Here is a 23,324-nt window from a genome sequence, read left to right as displayed (position 1 = left end):
TTGTGTAATACCTCAGAAAATTTTGGTGTGAATATTTTAAAGATGGAGTTAGTTTTATTCCTGAAGTTGACTATTATACTTGAAAAAAGCTCTTAGAAAAGTAGTTTTGGTGTCATGTGCTATGTTCCTTCTGGTTTCATAAAATCTTTTCATCTTGTTTTAATATCTGTGGGCCTAAAGCAAGAAAAAGTACAGCTTATGGTTGAATAGATAAAAGTCCAGATACCTCGTGCATTTTAACTGCTCATTTTAAAAATGTTTCCTGGCGGGCTTCCCTGGTGACGCAGTGGTTGAGAGTCCGCCTGCCGATGTAGGGGACACGGGTTCGTGCCCTGGTCCGGGAAGGTCCCACATGCTCTGGAGTGGCTGGGCCCGTGAGCCATGGCCGCTGAGCCTGCGCGTCCGGAGCCTGTGCTCCGCAGCGGGAGAGGCCACAACAGTGAGAGGCCCGCGTACCGCAAAAAAAAAAAAAAAAAAAAATGTTTCCTGGCGATTGAAACTTGGCTTAATAACAAATGATAAGAATGCATATCTTTTTAGAAGAACATAGCGTGAATTTAGAGTACACTAACTTGGTGCTTGTCTGGATGGAGCCTAGTCACTGGAAATAATCTAGAATCAAAGCCAGGAACCTGCAACTTCACTTGAGTCAGTGTGTGAAATGGTTCGAGTGCAGTCTCAGGAGTCATTCTGTCTTGTTCCACTGTGCAGTAGCAATATTATGCACCTAAATTTCACCATCTGGAAATGCTAATAACAGTTCCTATATCAGGGTAATTGAGAGGGTCCATCCTGGAACTTATATTCTAGTAAAGAGAGATGGGAAACTTACAGATAAATACATGTGCGAGGTGGTAAGTGGAGGGAAAAAAATGGTAGGATTGATTGCCATTGTTTCTTGCTCTTTTATATTGGGTAATAGGGAGGGCCTTTCTGATAAGAAAGTGTTTGAACAGAGACCTGACGGAAGTGAGGGAGCAAACTGTGCAGCTGTTTGGGGCAAGAGTTCCAGGCAGAGGGGACAGCAAGTGCAGAAGCCCTGAGTAGGGGTATATTGAAGGGTACAGCAAGAAGGCCAGTGTCACAAAAGCAGAGTGAGTGAGAGGAGAAGCAATAGGAAATAATTTCAGAGATAGCCACTGACCGGCATGTAGGGTTTTAAGCATAAGAAGGACTGGATTTTATTCTGTGTGAGATGGGAAGCTCTTGGAGGATTGCCAGAGAAAAATTTTTTGAAGTCAGTTTGATTGTCACTTCTTTTCTTTAAAATGCTTCAGTTCTCTACTTCCTTTGGAATAAAGTTCAAATGCCTTATTCTGGCACACAGGGTCCTTCACAGTCAGGCCTCTGCCTATTTATTTAGCATCATCGGCCTCCTTCCCACATGTACACTTCACTTCAGCTAAATTGGATTACGTGCAGTTCCCTGCATGGGTCACGATGATTTGTGTCTTTGTGTTTTTCTGCATGCTTTTTGCCCTGGGAGAAACTGTCCTCCTCAGCTCCCATGGTCATTGGCTCTGTTTTAGAGGGTCCTCTTTGTGTTCCCAGAGCACCCTGTGCCTTGTTCTGTCACCATTCCCTCCCCTAGCCACTTTGTACTCAAGCTGCGTAGTCTTGGAATGTGCTGTGTTCTTTTTCCAGCCTTGATTTTACTCTTGCCACACCCTTCAAGAACGAGCTCAAACACTGCCGTCTTTTCTCTACTTTATAAACCTTTATAAACTGCTGTCTTTTCCCTACCCTCATAAATACTTCATAGCTCGGTTATACTTAATCATAGTTACTTTGAATAAAAATGTTTCTTTCCCTTACCTCACACAAAATCCTTGGCCTTACTCATTTTCAGTTTCCATTGTAGCCCCCAGTATAGGGTCTTGTACAGATTTCACATTCAGTAGATGCTCCAGGTATGCAGGATTCATATGATAATTAGAAAACTTGGGTTTCAAGCTGCTAAGGACCAAAAGCAGCAAAAATGAACAGTTAAAGTGAGATGCCTATTAAATTAACAAAACAAATTTATTATAACATAATGTTGATGATGGCAGGATTACTCTGGTTCTCTCATATATTTACTACTAGTGCCAAAAACTAGTGCACCCCTTTGAAATGTAGTTTGGCAGAATGTATTCAGGCATATAAATGTCCATGTTTTTTGAGGTGGTGATATCACTTCTGGAAGTCATCTTCAGAAAATAGCACAAACTAGAATAACAATTATTAGCTACCTCTACCACTAATGTTGATAGTTTACTATGTGACAGGCACCATGCAGAGCCCTTTACATGCGTTACTTACTTTAATTCTCAGAATTCCAAGAGGTGTGAATACTGTTAACCTCATGTCATATATGGGGAAATTGAGGCACAAAGAAATTAACTGACTTGCCCGAGATCATACAGCTGCTATGTTGTCAAGTCAAGATTCCTACTAACAGAATTCATACCCTTAATTATATGATATGGTAAAAGCCTAGGCACAAAACTGTTCACAGCAGTGTTATGTAGAATAGATAAGTTGGAAGCAATGTATATCATTAATTATGGTCCATCCATTCAATAGAATAATAGAAAGCTGGATAATAGAATAGATTTATTGAAATAAAATTCACATAGCATAATATTCACCCCTTTTAAAGTGTACAAGTCAGTGGTTTCCAGTATATTCACAGAGTTATACAACTATTACCATTATTGTACTTCAGAACACTTTATCACCCCCAAAGAAATCTCATACCTGTTATCAGTCACTCCCTATTTCCCCGTTACCCTAGAAGATTACCAGTCTATTTTCTGTCTCTATAGATTTGCCTATTCTGGACATTTCATATAAATGGAATTGTACAAAATATGGCATTTTGTGTCTGGCTTTCATTTAGCTTTCATTCAATATTTCTTGGTTCATCCATGTTGTAGCATGTTATCAGTACTTCATTGCTTTTCATTGCTGAATAATATTCCACTGTATGGATATACCACATTTTGTTTATCCATCATTAACTAATGAACATTTGGGTTGTTTCTACTCCTTAGCTATTATGAATAATGCTGTTACAAACATTCATGTACAAGTTTTTGTGTGGACATGTTTTCATTTTTCTTGGAATTGTTGATCAAATGATAACTTTAACTTTTAGAGGAACTGCCAGACTGTTTTCCAAAGCAGCTGCATCATTTTACCTTTCCACTAGCAATGCATGAGGGTTTCACCTTCTCCACATCTTTGTCAATACTTGTTATTATCTCTTTGCTAATAGCCATCCTAGTGGATATGGAGTAGTACTGCATTGTGGTTTTGATTTGCATTTCCCTGATGACTAATGATGTTGAGCATCTTTTCATGTGCTTATTGGCCATTTGTAAATCTTATTTGGAGAAATGTCTGTTTGAATCCTTTGCCCCTTTTTTAACTGAGTTATTTCCTGTTATTGAGTTAAAAGAGTTCTTAGTATATTCTAGATACAGTCTCATTATCAGATACATGATTTGCAAAATTTTTCTCCCATCCTATTGTGTTGTATTTTCACTTTCTTGATGGTGTCCTTTGTAGCACAAAAGTTTTTAATTTTCATGAAGTCTAATTTATCAAATTTTTTTTTATTGCTTTCAGTTTCACATAAGAAGACATTGCCTAATCCAAGATCAGTGAAGATTTACCCCTGTGTTTTCTTCTAAGAGTCTGATAGTTTTCGCTCTTACACTGAGGTCTTTGGTCCATTTTGAGTTCCTTTTTGTATATTGTGTGAGGTAGGGTGTCCAACTTTGTAATCCTTTGCATATGGAGATCCAGCACCATTTGTTGAAAAGTCTGTTCTTTCTCCCATTGAATTGTCTTGGCACCTTTTTCAAATATCAATTGTCCATAAGTGTAAGAGTTTATTTATCAGCTCTCAATTCTATTCCATTGATCTATGTGTCTGTCCTCATCCTAGTACCACACTGCCTTGATTACTGTCACTTTGTAGTAAGTTTTAGAACCATGACGTGAGTCCTCCCAACTTTGTTCTTTTCAGGGTTGTTTTGGCTATTTTATTCTGTTTGCTGTGAACCTATAACTGCTCTTAAAAATAAAGTCTGTTTTTAAAAAAGGCCTCCTGAATTGTAATGTTGGGATTATGGTGAATTCTTTTCTCCTTTCTTTATTTCTCAAACTTTCTGTAGTATATAACTATATTATATTTATAATTTTAAAAGTTTAAGTTTTGGCCAATAGAATACTTTTCTTTAAACTCAAGAGACAACTCTTAGCTCTGTAGCTAAAAACCAGAGTTACCTAACTTTCCGGGAAGAATGTATGAAAGTGAAGAGCTGGGGCATAACGTTATGGTTAGAATGAGCCAGTCTCAGATTTAACACTCAGCTCCACAAATGCCCCTTTCTGTCGCCAGTTTCCTTCAGTTTCTTTTTTGCCTTCTCACTCTCCATTAAAAGCCCTCCCTCACACGCTAACTAAGACTTTCCTCAGAACATTTAGGTGAAATTTTTGGAATCTGGCTAGTCTGTATAATTGCCATTGAGAAATGGAAAGAATTGTGATTGAGTAGCATGGGGGCAAGGAGCCAGATAATGCAGTCTGAGCCACAGAAGTCACTTTGATGGAAGGCGAATTGGGGGTGGGGGGGGGGTCATCCAAGTAGAGCTCTTTATGGCCTTCTCTGCCCTTGTTGTGTTCTGTCAATTTCTTTGCATCTGTATATGTTGTTTTCTTATGAAATCATATGCTGAGGGCAGAGATCTGCAGGTGGTGCTAGGCTAGTTAAAAGTTTAAATAGACACACAGAGAAACAAGCCCTGTAACTTGGTGACAGCCTGCTCTTCCTATGTTGTTTGTAAGTACCGCTACAGAGTTTGCATGTTCTAAAGTTTGGGGGCTTTCTTTCCAGTTGAAGCAGTATTAAAATCTCAGTTTATTATTATTTTTTTGCATATAATAGGTGTCCATTTGAGGTTTGTTCCAAAACAAAAGCAAGTTTTATAGACCTGCTAAAGACTGTTAATACCAGTGTCAACCACAAGCCAACTTTTTTGTAGCATTGTGACTTTGAAGTATTAAGATGATTAACAATGTATTTTTTTAGTTGAATTAATCAAAGGAAGGGGAAAACAGTTTTTAACTCAGATTTTTAAAAATTGTGGTATATTTATTAATGGCATTTAGAAATGTAAAATCATAATGTTTTTATTCTTATAAGGCTTAAACTTATCATTTTCTTACATAGATTAAAGAAAAAATGAGGACCACAATTATCCAAATTTCCAGAAATATACACAAAATCATAGTTTTGATTGCTGTCTTAAGATCAAGTACCTGCCATTTTAGGAGAGAGATGTTTACTGTCAGTTACAGGCTTTGACTTTTGTATTGTCGTGAAAAAACTATATCCTTCAAATTTCAGACTGTCAAAATTAGTTCTAAATAATGTTTATTTTATAAGATATTTTCTTGCCGCTTGAAATTCCATTCATAGTACTTGTGTCTTTTTACTGTGTCTCCCTTTTTCTGGCTTAAAAATATACTTGTGGGCTTGTGCTTCTGGCCAAGGTGGAATAACAGAGATTGGATTTACTCTCTTGGCTGTAATCACGTAACTAACAAACAAACAAACAAAAACCCCAGAAATACTATATGAAGTTTCAAATACTGACCAACTGGCAGCACAGGACAATGATTCCCAAGAAAGCAGAAACAAACAGATGAACCCTACAATTATCCTAGCTTACTGCCTGGAGAGAGTTTCTAGGCTGCAGCATAAGGAGGGGAATCCCAGACGGAGCCCATCAGTCTCCCTAGTTGAGGAGACAGAGCTGGAGGCCAAGGAGGCTGTAGTTTGGAGAAGAGAGAGCTGCACAAGGAGGAAACTCCAAAGGTCTGCAGAGAGTCTCCCTTAAGTCTTCATATGAGTAACGATTAGTACTTATGTTGTATGGAAGCTGTCTGAAGCCAGGAACCACCCAAAAGGAGTAGAGGGGATAATCCCTGATTCTTTTTCAGGGTTAAAAATAGTTTGTGTTCCCACCAGCCATAGGAAAAAACCTCGTAAGTCACAGAACATTGGATAGAGTACTCAGAGGGTATTGCCCCAGCAGTGGTGCAAATGTAGACCTAAACTATAGACTGCTGTGATCCTTTCTAACAAAGCTTAAAAATAGGCCTCAAAAGGATCAAACTGTTTCCAAGTAATTTAACTGCATCCCAGAACAAAGCTCAATGTGTATAGTTATGCAAAAATATCTAGCACTGTATTGTCAAATAACAAGTGTTGGTGAGGATGTGGAGAAAAGGGAACCCTTGTGCACTGTTGGTGGGAATATAGATTGGTACAGCCACTATGGAAAACAGTATGGAGATTCTTCAGAAAATTAAAAATAGAACTACTATATGATCCAGCAATTCCACTCCTGTGTATTTTTCCAAAGAAAACAAAATACTAATTAGAAAAGTTACGTGTACCCATATGTTCATTGCAGCATTATTTACAATAGCCAAGATATGGAAGCAACCTAGTTACCCATCAGTAGACGAAAGGTTAAAGAAGATGTGATCTTTATACCATTTGGACAACATGGATGTAGAGGGTATTCTATGGGAAATAAATCAGAGAGAGATAAATACTACATGATTTCACTTACATGTGGAATCTGAAAACAAAACAAATGAACAAACATAACAAAACAGAGACAGTGTTATAGATACAGAGAACAAATGGGGAGTTGCCAGAGAGGAGGGGAATAGGGGGAAGAAAGAAATAGGTGAGAGAAATTAAGAGGTACAGACTTCTGGTTGCAGAAAAAAATGAGTCAAGGGTATGAAATGTACAGTGTGGGGAATATAGTCAATAACTAATATCTTTGTATGGTGACCTATTGTAACTAGACTTATTGTGGTGATCATTAGACTTATTGTGATGATCATTTTGAAACATATAGAAATACCGAATAACTGTGTTGTGTAACAGGAACTAACATAGTGTTTTAGGTCAATTGTACTTCAAAAACAAATTCATAGAAAAAGAGACCAGCTTTGTGGTTACCAGAGGCAGGGGCAGGAGGAGGGGAATTGGATGCAGGCAGTCAAAAGGTATAAACTCCCAGTTATAGGATAAATGAGTACTAGGGATGTAATGTACAACATGATGAATATATTTAACACTACTGTATTTCATATAGGAAACTTGTTAAGAGAGTAAATCCTGAGAGTTCTCATCACAAGGAATTTTCTATTTCTTTAATTTTGTATCTATATGAGATGATGGGTGTTCACTAAACTTATTGTGATAATTATTTCATGATATATGTAAGTCAAACCATTATGCTGTATACCTTCAACTTATACAGTGCTATATGTCAATTATATCTCAATAAAACTGGAGGAAAAAAATATCTAGCTCTCACCAAGGTAAAATTTACATTTGGCCTCCAGTCAAAAGCATCAGACTTGTAATGAAGCAATCCATGAGGAGGAAAATTAAAAAATAGAAACCGACCCAGAAATGACACAAGTGATAGAATTAGTGGACAAAAACATTAAAACAGTTTTGGCTATATGCCATATATTCAAGAAAGTAGAGGGAAGATTGAGAATGTTAAATGCAGATATAAAATACATTTGAGATGTAAATTGAACATCTAGAGATGAAAACTACAATGTGCAAGATGAAAAATAAACTACATGGGTTTTACAACAAATTAGTGCAAGAGAAAAGATTAGTAAACTTGAAGCCATAGCAATACAAACTATCCAGAATAACACTCAGAAAGGAAATAAGACTAGGAAAAAATGAATAGAGCATCAGTGAGCTGTGAGACAACTTTAGGTGGCCTAATATATGCATAATTGTAGTCTCAAGGAGAGGAGGGGGTGCAGAAAATTTTTTTGAAGAAATAATGGTCAAAAATTTCCAAATTTGATAAAAACTATAAATCTAGAAATCTTAAAAAAAAAAAGAGGAAAAATGGAACAAAGAACAGATGACAAATAGAAAACAAATAGCAAAATGTTAGGTTTACACCAAACTATATCAATACTTATATTAGCTATAAACCATCTAAACAATCCAGTTAAAGGGCAGAGCTTAATAGATTTGGTAAAAAAGCAAGACTCAACTGCATGTTGCCTACAAGAAACCTCTGATACGTAGTAAGATACAAATAGATTAAAAATAAAAGGTTGGGGGCTTCCCTGGTGGCGCAGTGGTTGAGAGCCCGCCTGCCGATGCAGGGGACATGGGTTCATGCCCCGTTCTGGGAAGATCCCACGTGCCGTGGAGCGGCTGGGCCCGTGAGCCATGGCCGCTGAGCCTGCGTGTCCGGAGCCTGTGCTCCACAACGGGAGAGGCCACAACAGTGAGAGGCCCGTGTACCGCAAAAAAATAAATTAAAAAAAGATAAGCAAATAGACCCATAGAATGGAAAATACCAATTAATTTTTGAGTATGGTGCCAAGTCAATTAAATGGAAAAAATTTTAGTCTTTTCAACAAATGGTGAGGAACAATTTGAGATTCATATACAAAAAACTAAATCCACACCATATATCATATATAAAAGTTAATTCAAAATTGATCATAGACCTAAATGTAAAGCCCAAATCAATAAAATTTTTAGAAGAAAATATGTTTGCCTTTGGGTTTGGTAAAGATTTTTAAGGTACAACACCAAAAGCATGATTTATAAAGGAAAAAAGATAAATTGGACTGTATCAATTAAGAACATCTCTTTGAAAGCCACCTTTAAGAGAATAAAAGGACAAGTCACAGACTGGGAGAAAATATTCGCAAATCACATTATCTGATTAAAAGCTTGTATTCACATTATATAAGGAGCTCTCAAAACTTAATAATAAGAAAACTCAGTCAAAAATAGGCAAAAGATTTGAACAGCTCACCAAAGATACATGGATGGCAAATCAGCCCATGAAAAGATGATGAACACCACTAGTCATTAGGAAATGCCGATTAAAATCACAGATACCACTACATACATGTTAGAATGTCTTCAGTTAAAAAGGCTTATAGTACCAAGTGTTAGTGAGGATGTGGAACAACTGAAACTCTTACACACTTCTGGTGGGAACACAATATGGTACATCCACTTTGGAAAACAGTTTGCTACTTTCTTAAAGACCTAAAATGTACACCTACTCTGTGATTTAGCCATTCCACTCCTAGGCATTTATCTAAGAGAAATGAATGCATATGACTGCATGAAGATTTGTACCCAAATATTCATAGCAGCTTTATTTGTAATAGACAAAAATGGAAAACAGTCCAAATGTGCATTAACAGGCAAATCACCTAAATGTACATCAACAGGCAAACATTTAGCACTGTCTCTGTACAATGGAATACTACTCAGCAATAAAAAGGAATGAACTATTGATACATGCAACAATGTATTTTATTCTCTATTACAGTAGGAGAAAGAAGTCAGGGAAAAAAGACATTATTCCATTTATATGAAAGTCTATAAAATACAGACTCTTCAGAAAGCAAATCAGAGATTGCTCTGACGTGAGCCAGAGAGGAATGAATTTTAAAGAGACACAAGGAAACTTTTGTGGGTGACAAATACATTCATTATCTTGATTGTAGTGATGGCTTTATGGATAATATATACATATGTTAAAACATACAAACTTAAAACTTGTATACTTTAAATATATGAAGTTTATTGTATTGTCACCAAATCTGTTTAAAAAATGTACTTGTGTGTTCTTCAACATTTATAGCAAGCTGTTTAAATTTCAGAAGCACATAAGGGACTCAGAATAATTTTAAAAATAATTTGTCAGTGATTAAGTTTGATGAGGTGGGAAAACCTGCATTGTATATATCAAGTTTACTTATAATTCTAACTTATTACAAAATCGAGAAACTGAATAAATGTTCCAATTTGGGTTTTCTGAAATTCTGAAGAATTTTTTAGAATAATAATGATCAAATGTTAGATTTAATTGTATTGTCATATTAGAACACTGTAATCCAACTGGATGATAAATAAAGGGAGAGAGGGGAAAGAATGTTGAAAGAGCCCTAAGTATAAAATGGAGGAAGTCAGCAGAATTCTAGGCTTGGGAGAAATTCTTATGATATTGTTTGGATGACTAGGTATCTATGGTAGATAGTATTGAATAATGGCCCCCTCAAAGACGCCCACATCCTAATCCCTGAAATTTGTTAATATGTTACCTTACAGAGTAGAAGGGACTTTGCAGATATGATCAAGGTTAAAGACTTTGAGGTGGGGAAATTATCCTGGATTATCCAGATGAGCCCAACATAATCACATGGATTCTTAAGAAATTTAAGAAAGCAGGGAAACTTTCCCAGCTGTGGCCAGAGGGAGATGTGACTAATAGGAGAGTGATGAGAGAGATACAATATTGCTGGCTTTGAAAATGGAGGAAGGGGGGCCATGAGCCTAGGAACGTGGATAGCCTCTAGAGTCTGGAAAAAAGGAAATTCTCTCCTAGAGCCTCCAGAAGGAATGCAGCCCTGCTAACACCTTGATTTTAGCCCAGTGAGACCCATTTCTGACTTCTGCTCTCCAGAGCTGTAACATAATAAGTGCGTATTGTTTAAGCCATTATGTTGGTGACAATTGTTGTGGCAGCTGTAGAAAATATCTAAGGGAATAAACCTCAGAATAATGTTTTGCCACAGGGTTGCAGTAGAAAGTGAACTCTGTGATACCAGAATAACTTTTTCCATTCCTTGGGAATTGTTTTCCCTTCCACATATCAAACTTCATTGTCCTATAAGGTAAAATATGTACTTATTCATTAAAAAGTAATTCTAAATATTAGAGTTGGAATAAACCTTAACCCCCCTGAAATTTACAGATGGAGAAACTGAGTGAGGGCCAAAGATTCCAGAGCTAGTTGCCAGTGGATTTGAGTTTAAATTTAGGCATGGTTCAATCCTCTCTCATATATACCCTTTAATTAGAAATTTGTTCTGGAAATATGGAATATATGAGGCATTCCAAAAAGGGTGTTTACTTAGGAAGGTAGACAAATCTTTATCTAGTTGACAGGATTAATTTATGAGATTAATTTGTCACTTTGGAAGGTCCTAACCCTAACCCTGACCCTGAGGAGAAGGAATAAGTCATATTAACAAACTTCACTGTTCAATAACTAGATCTGCAGAGGAGGTACCAACTCAGAATGGAGGGGTTTGGGAGATGGCAGGGTCACATCAAAAATAAATTTTCCTTATTTCTTCCTGCCTAGGATGTTACAGCCTTATAGATTCAGTTTCCCCCTAGACTTCTCCCCAAACAGGAGTCTCTCCTGTTACGGAACATCCCCTTATTCTCAAAACCCAGTGCCCAGGCAGAGGCTCTGGTCGTCAAACTTGAGAGCAGCACTCTTTCCCTTCTCTCTTCTCAGTCCCTGTCCTCCTTCCATAATTTTGTGGAGGGATTTAAGGTGGCCAAGGGTTTTTTCCTTCTGTATTTAAGGATTTGATCACAGACACAAAATGCAGTTTATTCTTGTGCAGTTTTACTCTTGGACATATAATGGACCTTGGGAAACAGAGTGAAGCCATGTTTTAAACCTGCTTAATTTATGTTATAGTGCTTTAATGAAACTATAAGAGGAATGCAGTACTATACAAAAATTTTATCCTAGGTTTCTTCCTTCTGCAGTCCAGCTCTCTGAGCCATCTCTTCCTCCAGTTGCTATTTAGTGTATACTCAGAGATTGACAGCTAGGTGTGGTGCTCTGTTTTTGACTGCCCATGTTTAAGTCAAACTGATATAATTAATAAGATAAACCTGTTATGTGTATGTATGCATAGACATACACTTACAGTGCACTTCAGGAATGTATTAATTATGCTAGGGTTTTCTTGATTACCACCCCTGATTAGAACAGAATATTATTTTTACTTTCATAGTTGAGCACTTAGGTACGGTGTAATTCTCCAGATTAGATTTTTCAGAGTAGATTAGAGAAGAAATACAGTCAACTGGTAATGATATTTCAGTGCTAATTCCTTGTAGTGTCTGCTATTTTACCGTCTTTATATCAGTTGCTTTTGAAAATCACAATTCATTTGCGTTTATCAACTGCCTCTTATATGCCATCCATTTATACTAGGTGTTGGGGGTTCAAAAATGAATAGGACATGGGCTTCCCTGGTGGTGCAGTGGTTGAGAATCTGCCTGCCGATGCAGGGGACATGGGTTCGAGCCCTGGTCTGGGAGGATCCCACATGCCGCGGAGCAACTAGGCCCGTGAGCCACAACTACTGAGCCTGCGCGTCTGGAGCCTGTGCTCCGCAATAAGAGAGGCCACGACAGTGAGAGGCCTGCGCACCGCGATGAAGAGTGGCCCCTGCTTCCCACAACTAGAGAAAGCCCTGGCACAGAAATGAAGACCCAACATGGCAAAAATAAATAAATTAATTAGTAAACTCCTACCCGCAACATCTTTAAAAAAAAAAAAGAATAGGACACATTCTCTGCCTATACCGTGTTTACAGACCTTTGCCATATGTTACCTTGCTGGCCTGTTCTTAGAAATCACCAGCAGACTTGGAATCAAACTGTTTGACCCTAATGAATCAACTCAAGTTAATAATCTACCACTGTAGCACAGGTAGAAATTTAATTTTTCTATTAAAACATGAATGGAGGCTCACTCCTACTGTGTTTACCCTTCCCAGAATGTAAGTTCCAGGGAGATGGAAATTATTTCATCTGTACTGCCACAAGACCTAGTAATCAGAAGTGGGGCTGGGACGTTAAAGGTTTGAGAACCACTGTTGTACTTTCTTACCCATAACTGGAAGTGTACTTTTTTTGTTTCTTTGTTGTTTTTTTTTTTTGTTTTTTTGCGGTATGCGGGCCTCTCACTGTTGTGGCCTCTCCTCCGCAGGAGCACAGGCTCTGGACGCGCAGTCTCCAGACACGCAGGCTCATTGGCCATGGCCCACGGGCCCAGCTACTCCGTGGCATGTGGGACCTTCCCAGACCGGGGCACGAACCCGTGTTCCCTGCATCGGCAGGCGGACTCTGAACCACTGCGCCACCAGGGAAGCCCTGGAAGTGTACTTTTATCTTAATTCCATGTAGAATCTGGTCACGCCCCAACGTGTACTGTCCCCCAGAGTTCTCTCCTGAGCGCAGGCCTTGTCTCTGACTGCCTTCTGGATGTCTCACAAGCATGAACTCTGCTCAACCAGATTTTGCTTCCTCTGCATAGGAGGCACTCCAAAATGTTTGAGTTAAATTGAACAGAAAGAATAAGTCCTGATGAGTGCAGCTGTGAAGTGTTTTCGTCTTTTTGTCCTAAGTTTTTAAAAAAAATCATGGAAGTAATATATACTTAGTGTTAAACTATTTAAATGATAAAAAATTTTATAAGTGAAAATCCCTTCTGAAACTCCTAAATCTCATTCTCCAGAGGTAACATTGTTTTAACTGTGGTTAAATATATTTTTCTTGTATATATAAGTAAATATACACCATTTTCTTCCTAAAAATAGGATCATACTACAAATTGTTCTGCAGCTTGCCATTCGCTTAATAGTCCATGTTGGATGTTGTTCCAACTTTCATGTCATTATTAGAAGCTTGCTTATCTGGAATAGATAAGATCTCGCCTGTTCCGTATTAATATTTCCAAAGTTTAGTTGTCTTAACTCTAAGGAAGAACAGTGATGAAAAAGACATTTTGGCATGTAATACGTAATATTTGCATAATTGTAAGCCAGTGCTCTAAAAAATGATTCTACACACCAAAATCTATAAATAACTGGGAAACGTGGTTGGTTCCTGCAAGCAATTATGATATACCACATTGTCTGTACCAGATGTATCATCCCTTTGGAACATCCTCAAGTGATGTTGGTTTTGTTTACAGCCGGGAGAACCAAATCATCACTGGGCACTATGCATTGTAACAATACATTTCATTTATTACAATGGTATTCTTTTTTAGTGGATGGGCATCTACAAAATCCTGTCTCAGTTCAGTTGTTTTGATGTTTTTGGTGTTTAGACTCTTAGCTCAGTGATTCTCTTTAGATTTACCTCATCCTTTTCAAAGACAGCATAATATTTTTATAGTATGAATTTGATAATTTTTATTTAAACATTCCTCTTGAGGAAGAGCTTTAGAATACTTTTATTTAGCCATATTAATTTAGCTGTAACTTAAGTGGCGGAGGGGGGACGGTGGTGGTGGGATGAATTGGGAGATTGGGATTGACATGTATACACTAATATGTATAAAACGGATAACTAATAAGAACCTGCTGTATAAAAAAGTAAAATAAAATTCAAAAAAAAATCTATAAATGTTTAATTGATGAACAAATCTATGCCTTTGTTCTTCCTACTCTTGAATCATTACTTTTTTTGTTTCCGTGACTCTTTCCCTATGTATTTAAGCTTGTCAAGTTCTTTCTTGTTCTTAAACCTTTGCTCTCCCCTCCCCTTTCCACCAAAGCATTTTACTGTTTCCCTTTGTAAGCCTAGTAAAAGTCTCAAAATTCTCACATTTTGCATCTTATACATTCCCCTTATACTTTACATTCACAGTATGCTACCTTTCTCTCCTTTCCATTTCTTAACTTCTCAACCTTTACCACTGCCCAGTGCCTTTGGGAGATGCTAGGGGATACGTAAAATCAGCATTTTATTTTCCTTAAAAACTTTTTAGCCAAACACTTATTCATAGGAGATGTCCCATTTTATTGTAAGTAGAATCTTCAGAAATATTTGAAAGGTAATTGCATCCATAAAGTAAAGACATGCTAAGAAAAAATGAGCAATCAGATAATAAGAGTATATAGAAATAAATATTTTTAAAAATCCTTTGAACAAATTAAATGACACAGTGGGCATAGCTGACAACCAAATGGTGATCTAGAAATTCCATCAAAGGAGATCTCTTAGAATATAGAGCAAAAAGGCAAAGATGGAATTGAGGTGGTTTCTGGACCCTGTGTGTATATTAGAATCATCTGAGATGCTTTTTAAAAACACTGATGTCCTGACCACAGACCAGTTAAATCCAGACTCTCTGGGAGTGGGTCCAGGCATCAGTGGCTTTTTAAAGCTTCTCAGATAATTCTTTTTTTTTTTTCCCCTTGGTTCTTTGCTGTACTTTATTGTTTTGTTTTTTAAACATCTTTATTAGAGTATAATTGCTTTACAATGTTGTGTTAGTTTCTGCTGTATAACAAAGTGAATCAGCTATATGCATACGTATATCCCCATATCCCCTCCCTCTTGCGTCTCCCTCAGGTAATTCTAATATTTATCCCAGAAACATGTTTAGGAGACCTGAAGGATAGAACCAAGATGCCCAAAGTCTGTCTAATAAGACTTCTAGAAGCAGAGGACAGACAGTGAAGGAAAAGAAATATTAGTAGGAACTTTCCTGAGATCCTCAAAGACTTGTCTTCAGCATTTAAGGACCAGGATGTTAATTAAGGCCCCTGCAGGAATGAAGGAAAGAAGATTAATGACACGTATATTCTGGTGATACATCCGAACCCCAGGAGTAAAGAAAATTCTTACATGTTCATAGAAAAAAATGGGAGCCACCTTGTGCATTCGGGAGGGAGGGAAACCTACCTGGCCTAACTGATCTGAACACAGCGTCTGCTCTGTCCCCCAGGTGGGGCTCTACTTAATTTCTCTGCTCTTTGTGATGCTGACCAGGCTCCCTTTGGAAGAGCTGTTCTTACAGTCGGTGTTCAGAAGGCAATTTGCTCTTCTTTGTTCTCTCCTGGCTGATCTCATCTGTGTTCTAGTTCAGTGATACACCTTTTCTTGTTTTCAAGCTCAGAGCTTTGCAGATTTTTCTGTCACTCCATTGCCATGGTGGGGGAAGTTGATCCCTTAGTCTTTCAGCCCTTGGCATTTGGATGGTCTAATATTTTCTAGACCTTTTTTTGTTTTGTTTTAATGCTAATATAACTCTTTGCCTCCTACTTATTTAAGAACAGTAATTCATCCAAGTAAACAGGGTTAGTGACAGGAGTAATGGTAAATTTGGTCTATTAACTTTGCTTTTCTTCACTAATTACTGAGAAGGAAAGTGAGTTTACCAAAGCATTGTATGTATCTGAGAGAGATAATAAAGGAGGAAATAATTTGTAGCAATTAAGGGGTAGCTCCATTTAGGATTCTCTTTCCTCTCCAGTCTTCATGATTGGACATCCCAGAGTCTTTGGTCCCTGAAGAACTGATACAATAATCACTTCTGGAGGCTCGACTCAGCACTTTGGGATTACATTGGAAATACAGAAGGTATCCTCAATTAAGGGGAAGGTAGGAGAGCTAAAGAGAGAACCATGGTTAAATGTACAGTGCAGTGGCATTAAGTACATTCACATTGTTGTGCAGTTATCACCACTCTTCTCCAGAACTTTTTCATCTTCTCCAAAAGACACTCTATATCCATTAAACAACCACTCTATTCTCTGCTCCCCTCAGCCCCTGGTAATCTCTATTCTACTTTCTGTGTCTATAATTTTTTTTTAAATATTTATTTATTTATTTGGTTGGTTGACTGGTTGTGCAGGATGTTAGTTGTGGCAGGCGGGCTCCTTAGTTGTGGCATGCAAACTCTTAGTGGTGGCATGCATGTGAGATCTAGTTCCCTGACCAGGGATCGAACCCGGGCCCCCTGCATTGGGAGTGTGGAGTCTTATCCACTGCGCCACCAGGGAAGTCCCTGTCTCTATAAATTTGCCTATTCTAAGTACCTCATATAAGTAGAATCATACAATATTTGTCCTTTTGTGTCTTGCTTATTTCACTTAATATAATGTTTTCCAGTTCATCCATGTTTAGCATGTATCAGAATTTCATTCCTTTTTATGGAATAATACTCATTTTAATAATAACATATAATACATACTGCACACATACCATATTTTGTTTATGGACACTTGGAGTTTTTCCACCTTTTGGCTTTTGTGACTACTGCTGCTGTATCTGTTTGAGTCTCTGTTTTTGCTTCTTTGGGGTACATACCTAGGAGTGGAATAGCTGGATCATATGGTGATTCTGTGTTTAATACTTTGAGGAACCACCAAACCTTTTCACAGAGGCTGCACCATTTTACATTACTGCCAGCAGTGCATGAGGGTTCTGATTTCTCTACATCTTCACCAACACTTGTCATTTTTCCTTTTTTGATAATAGCCATCCTCATGAGTGTGAAGTGGTATCTCATTGTGATTTTGACTTGCATTTCCCTTTTGAATAAGGATGTTGAACATCTTTTCACATGCTTATTGGCTCTTTGTATATCTTCTTGCAGGTTTCTTTTTTAAAGGAGAAAACGTAAATGTATGAGCATATATAAGAGCGTTGTTCATCGTCTCCCCATTCCGCACCCCGGTATGGAGGAAGCAAATTAACTGGGGGAAAGTAGGTGAATAAATACAGTGTGCAGTTTCATATAGACATATAGTCTGTCTTTATATTTGATCTCGTTTCCTCTGCATGCATGTATATCTCTCTTTTGTGTGTGTCTTGCCTACAAATAGATAACTACTCCTGACACTCCTGTGTTACTGGACTTGAATGTTTGATAGAGGCCTGGGGTTGAAAGTAAATGAGGGCTTCCCAGTTAGTCCTTACATGAATATTTTCAAAATTAGGATGCACTTATACTGCATTCAGTTACAAGCCTTTCCTTGTGTTTTCTCTCTTTCTTTTGTGTTTTAGTTTTAGGAGACTGAAAGCCTTTATGGCCCAGACATCTATGGTACTTAGAAAGAGTGCTGCTGTAATTTTGTAATTTTCTGTGTTTCTAACAAAGTAGCCAGTTCCTATATGCTTTCTTGTCTTCTTTCTGAAAACTCTTCTGTTAGACAGTAGGATAATCTGTGATACAAGATATCTATATTTTAACAAAGAGAACAACTACAACAGTAGGTAATATACATGGTTAATTAGTGGATAAACCTTTAAAATGATTTCTCATTTGGGGGAATATGACAATTTAGTTATGTTAACTGAAGTTTTCAGTACACTGTTGATGAAATTTTAAGCTTAGTCTCATTTTTCTGTGATGTCTCAGGTGTTTGCTGACCAGCACTTTGGAGAGTGCATGCTTATCTGGCATGTCCATAACAGAACGAACTGTGTGTTCCCTCTCTGAGGCTCTGGGCAGCAATTTCCCCCTTTGGACAGTTCAGGACAGTGAGCTTTATCATAGATTAATATCCATAGCTACAGAGTGATTTTAAATCCAGAATAAACCTAGGGTAGGGGAACGAAGAAAAGGCTCTCTTATGAAAAAAGTGAAATTTTCTTAGTGTGTCTTACAGGTTTTTAGGAATTATCTGTTCTTACAACCTTTTTTTCATGTAACATTAGATCAAGGAAGAAGTTTTTCTTTATTTGTTTTGTTTGCTTACAAAAATCTATACCCCAAATGGTATAACTGGAATTAAGGGGAAGTACTTGGAATGTTCAGTTTCTTTCTTTCTTCTTCCAGATTTATCTGCCTTTGAAAGTTCAACAAAGTTTTAGTGTTGTTTTTATCTTTGTGTTTTAATTAATTTAATTCGTGCTACCTGTTTTCACATGGACTCCATACTAGTCAGAATCCTTCTGAGATTACAAAGATTATTTGTATCCCTTCAAGTGTTAGAACCAAAAATGAAGAGCAAATTCCTTTATCAAATGAGATTTATAAAGCTTGCAAATCAACTTATACAAGTTCCCTATTTATTTAAATTTTAGCAAGCCATTGTTTCCAAAGGGGAAGGTTAGAACAAAAGAAAATGTTTTTTGATTGACAGTATTTTCATTTAAAAGTTTAGCTGATCTACAAATGACAAACATTCAGAAGAAAGGCATTGCCTTTGGATGTGTTGTAGTCATGCTCTCTGAATGCTCTGTTTTTAGCTTTTGGTGATATTTGTGCTCACACATGCTCTCTCTCAAGTGATTTGAAAGTAAGTGGCAGACATCATGGCACCTCACCCCTAAATACTTCAGCATGTGTCTCCTAAGAATGAGGATATTATTCTGTATAAAACCACAATGCTATATCACACTCCAGAAGGCTAACATTATACAGTAATAATAAGGTAATATATGGTCTGTTTTTCCAAATTTTCCTAATTCTCACAAAAATGTGCTTTTATAAATTTTTATTCCCCCTAATCCAGGATCCAGCCAAGGATCACACACTGCATTTGGTGGCTGTGTCTCTTTAGTCTTTTTTAAACCAGAACAGGCCCCTTTTCTTTTTTTTTAACTTTTTTTTTGTCTTTCATAACATTAACATTTTGAGGAGTCTAGGCCAGTTGTAGAATGTTCCACAACCTAATTTTGTCTTTTCTTCTTGATTAGTTTCAGGTTAAATGTTTTTGGTAGGAATACCACATGTATGCTTCCCATTACATCACATCAGGAGGCACACTGATACTGGTTTGTGTTAATATAGAAGATGCAGAGTTTGGTCATAATGCAGATCACTTGTGTGAAGGGGGAGGTTTGTCAGATCACTCCACTGGAAAGCCCTTTTTCCTTTTTTAATAATAAGTAATCTGTAGGTTCATGTTTTGAGACTGTGTAACTGTCCTGTTCCCTAATAACCTTTCATTTGGTGGTTTTAATTTGTTTATTGATTTACTCCAGGGTTTCCCCAGGGGTTTACTGATGGATGTCTATGTACCTGTAAAGCACCAGGAAATTTTTTCTGTGTGTATGTATTTTTCCAGGGATACGGTCCAACACCTCCAGAGTGTTTAAAAGATCTTTTCCCTCTGTTTTTGAGGTGGCTCCTGCAAATTTCTATGCATCAGAGAGTGTTTTATAAGCGGTAGGTTACTGGAATTAGGGAACAAACCCTGTTCATCTGATTTCCCTAATTATCTTGCCCAGCATCACACAACAAGTAGGTACTTAATTTTTGTTGTTGTTTGTTTGAGAACGCTTTGTTCTGGCCTTTCCCTTATCCTGAGCCAAGCATTTGGATCTTTTGTGTTTGGCATAAAGTGTACTAGAAAATAAAGCAAAGGGCTAAGCCCCTGGTTTTTGGTGTTCTCTTTGAAGATTTGGGGTCACAGCAAAATTTGATTTGTGTCTTTGTTGACACTGAAGTAAATTTAGGTCAATTGGAAATGATTTAAAACACTATATCAACTATATTTAGTTGTCTAATTATCAGTTGTATCAGTAAGACATTTTTCACAAGTGTAAAATAGCACTTTTTAACTGTGTAGGCAAGAGGGTCCCACAGGTGACTTAGGGAGCCTTATGTCCATTATTAGCCTAATACTGAATAGCTGTAGAAGTGATTAATTTTTGTCTTCCCCTGCTCAACCAGGAGAGCAGTATGGAATTCATCATGGCAGCAGCCAGCAAGGTGTGTTTTGTTTTGTCTTGTTGATTAGCCTGTTGGTATTTGCCTTGCATGAAGTATCTGTCATTTAGGTGACTGATGATAATAATAAGAGTTAACATTGGAATAGTATACTTTTAACATATACATTATACCATTTAATCCAGAAGATCACTCTGTGAAAGTAGATATTATTTTTATTCTAATTACACAGGTAGGGAAAAAAGCTTAGAGAAGTTAAAGTAAGCACATTAAACAGCTTGTAAGGAGCTCCAGATTCCTTGACCTTTCTGTCATTCCAGTCTAAAAGGTAGAGGCATTCTAAGGAATCTAAATATGGACAAAGCATGGCCCTGCTCTCAAGGATCTTTTAAATACAACAAGTGTGTTGTCTTACCGAATGTATTATAGACAACAACTCAAGGGGAGAGCTAAGGAAGTACGGAAAAGGGCAGACAACTATAAAATAGAAGGTCAAGTTTAGTAAGATGGAGGTAGCATTTGAGTGGGAAAAATGGGGATTTTATTTTTCTTTAATTTTTTTAATTTTTATTTATTTTTGGCTGTGTTGGGTCTTCATTGCTGCATGCGGGCTTTCTCTAGTTGCGCCGACTGGGGCTACTCTTCATTGAGGTGCACGGGCTTCTCACTGCGGTGGCTTCTCTTGTTGCGGAGCACGGGCTCTAGGCGCGTGGGCTTCAGTAGTTATGGCTCGCGGGCTCTAGAGCACAGGCTCAGTAGTTGTGGCGCACGGGCATAGTTGCTCTGCGGCATGTGGGATCTTCCCGGACCAGGGCTGGAACATATGTCCCCTGCATTGGCAGGCGGATTCTTATCCACTGTACCACCAGGGAAGCCCAAGAGTGGGGATTTTAAAAAAGAGTGACCAAGAGCATGGAGATGGGAAAGCACGGGACTTGTTATGGGAGAAGAATTGGTCTGGTTTGGCTAGAGCATGAGCTGCATGAAAGAAAGTAGTGGAAGCTAGACCTGAAAGATAGGTAAGGATCATGTTGTGGAGGGCCTGGAATGCCATGGTAGGGAAGAACCTCATTCCAAAGGAACTTTTGAGCAGGAAATGAAAAATGTGGCTCTATAAAAGACTTTGTGCTAATCTCTTAACATTTGTTATCTCATTAATGCCTCACCGTAACCCTATGAACAAAAACTCCATCCATTTTACAGATGTGAAACTGAGGCTCAGTGACTTTAAATTTGCAAATGTCAAACAGATATTGCTGGAGCTAGGACTCAGACTAGGGTCTGTCATTTTGAAAGCCTGTCCTGTTTTTCACTGTGATATATTGTCATTTCTTTTATCAAATCACCTGATAAGTTCTTAATTCTCTGTCAAGAATATGGCTGTAGGAAAAGGACGTTTTCAGAGTTCTGAAAGGACTACTTCTCAATGTGTAATCATGCTAAGGAATAGAATCACTATCAAACCTGACTTGTTCTGCTCTCTAATTTGGGATCAGAGCTGGATGGGAAATTGAAGAGTTGGATGATGTTTCATTTACATGCCTCATGACATCAATACATGCTCATAGCAAATGTTTTTATTTTCCTTTTCAGTGTTTAACCTTATTGGCCCTTAGTAAATCTTGGGTCAGCTAAAGCTCAGTTCCTAGGGGCATTTAAGATGCATAAAGAAGTGATACTTTTCCTAGCTAAAATATGTTTCTTCTCAGCAGGTTGTCTACTTATAAAAGACAATGACTACTGATGAAGCTGCCAAGAACAATGGAGAAAGCCCTGCAGCAGCTGTTGCTGAACAGGGAGAGGATATTACCTCCAAAAAAGATAGAGGAGTATTAAAGGTGAGGCCACAAGGATGAATGACATTTAGGGAAATTTGCTATCTGGAAAGATTGTTAATAAAAATCTTTTTTTGTTTTTTTGGTTGGAGGTGGAGATAGATAATGTTTATTGAGGCTTACTAAGTACCAAACACTGCAGTTAAATTCCCATTTTGTCTTCATAACTGGAGGTTTATTTTTAATCCCAGATTATAGATGGTAAAACTGAGGGCCAGCTAGGTAAATTAACTTGCCCCAAATCATATATCTTAGTAAATGCAGATCTGGGGTTTAGGTCCAAGTTACGTCTGACTCCAAAAGGCTGTGTCTCTCTATTCTCAGAGTGTATAAATGGGTGATTATTTTAATATAATATTTAAGTATATTAAAGCTAGCTAATGACAATTCAAAAGACTTTTTTAAAAGAAAAAGAAAAGCTAACTTGCAGAGTTCAAAAGGATTGGTTTTTTACATACAAATAGAATTCCTGTGTGCAGTGAAGGTATTTTTTTGAGGTTTCATCAGAGAATATATCTCACTTTTGAATTAGTTTTCCTCCTTAAAAAACACTTTTTTCATTCTGTAATTAATCATTTCTACATTGTTTTTAATCTCACAGTGGTTTTGTGAGACAGAGTTCTTTTTGATTCTTCCGTTTATGTATGAAAGATATGTATGTGTTATTATTTCGTATAATAAAGAGAGGTTAAATGGTTTTAGTCATACTAAGTTCTTTTTTCTCCTACACTGTTGTTATGCGTTCAAGTTTTGTATAATTAATTTTTTTTTGCTGAAAAGATTATCTTAAACATTCTAAATATTACCACTAAGCTGAGTTTTAATATCTCCTTGTGCTATCAGTAGCAAATGAGAATTTTTTTAGTTTGTTTTGGCTAATCTTGCTTATGTGAAAGCTTTTTTCTGCGCCTGAATTTCTTCTGAATATACATGTTTTACTATTAGCTTGCTGTATGCCAAGCCAAAATTTGAAGACTTGAACCTGTAGAATAAGGGCTTTATGCTATCTATAGCATAAGATGTATATTATGATATCTTCATTCAGAGGGCTTTTCAACCTTGTAGCTCTGTGAATTACTCATCCCATACTCCAGAATGCCTCTCAAGACAGTGGAAATTCTGTGGGCTATCTGCAGCATCTCCCTACCTCTGTTTAAGTTCTTCTCTTTCATCT

The 23,324-nt window shown here is 37.4% G+C and overlaps 1 protein-coding gene across 6 annotated transcripts in view; it reads left to right on the top strand.

Annotated features, from left to right (window-relative positions):
* Nucleotides 1-23,324, top strand: part of FKBP5 (FKBP prolyl isomerase 5) — a 100,882-nt gene that overhangs the window by 18,862 nt on the left and 58,696 nt on the right. For 2 of the 6 annotated variants that reach the window (XM_082849039.1, XM_082849043.1), the window contains one exon: nt 22,028-22,153. In XM_082849039.1, coding sequence (XP_082705165.1) covers nt 22,049-22,153 — 105 coding nt within the window. In that variant the 5' untranslated portion in view covers nt 22,028-22,048. Of the gene's footprint in view, nt 1-3,612; nt 3,644-17,291; nt 17,402-22,024; nt 22,154-23,324 lie in introns of all 6 variants that reach the window. The other 4 variants (XM_082849038.1, XM_082849042.1, XM_082849041.1 and 1 more) reach the window with 3 other exon arrangements.

Source organism: Leucopleurus acutus (genome assembly GCF_964270905.1).
Source record: "Leucopleurus acutus genome assembly, chromosome: 10".
Taxonomy (NCBI): Eukaryota; Metazoa; Chordata; class Mammalia; order Artiodactyla; family Delphinidae; genus Leucopleurus; species Leucopleurus acutus.
This window is presented reverse-complemented; position numbering and strand designations above follow the sequence as displayed.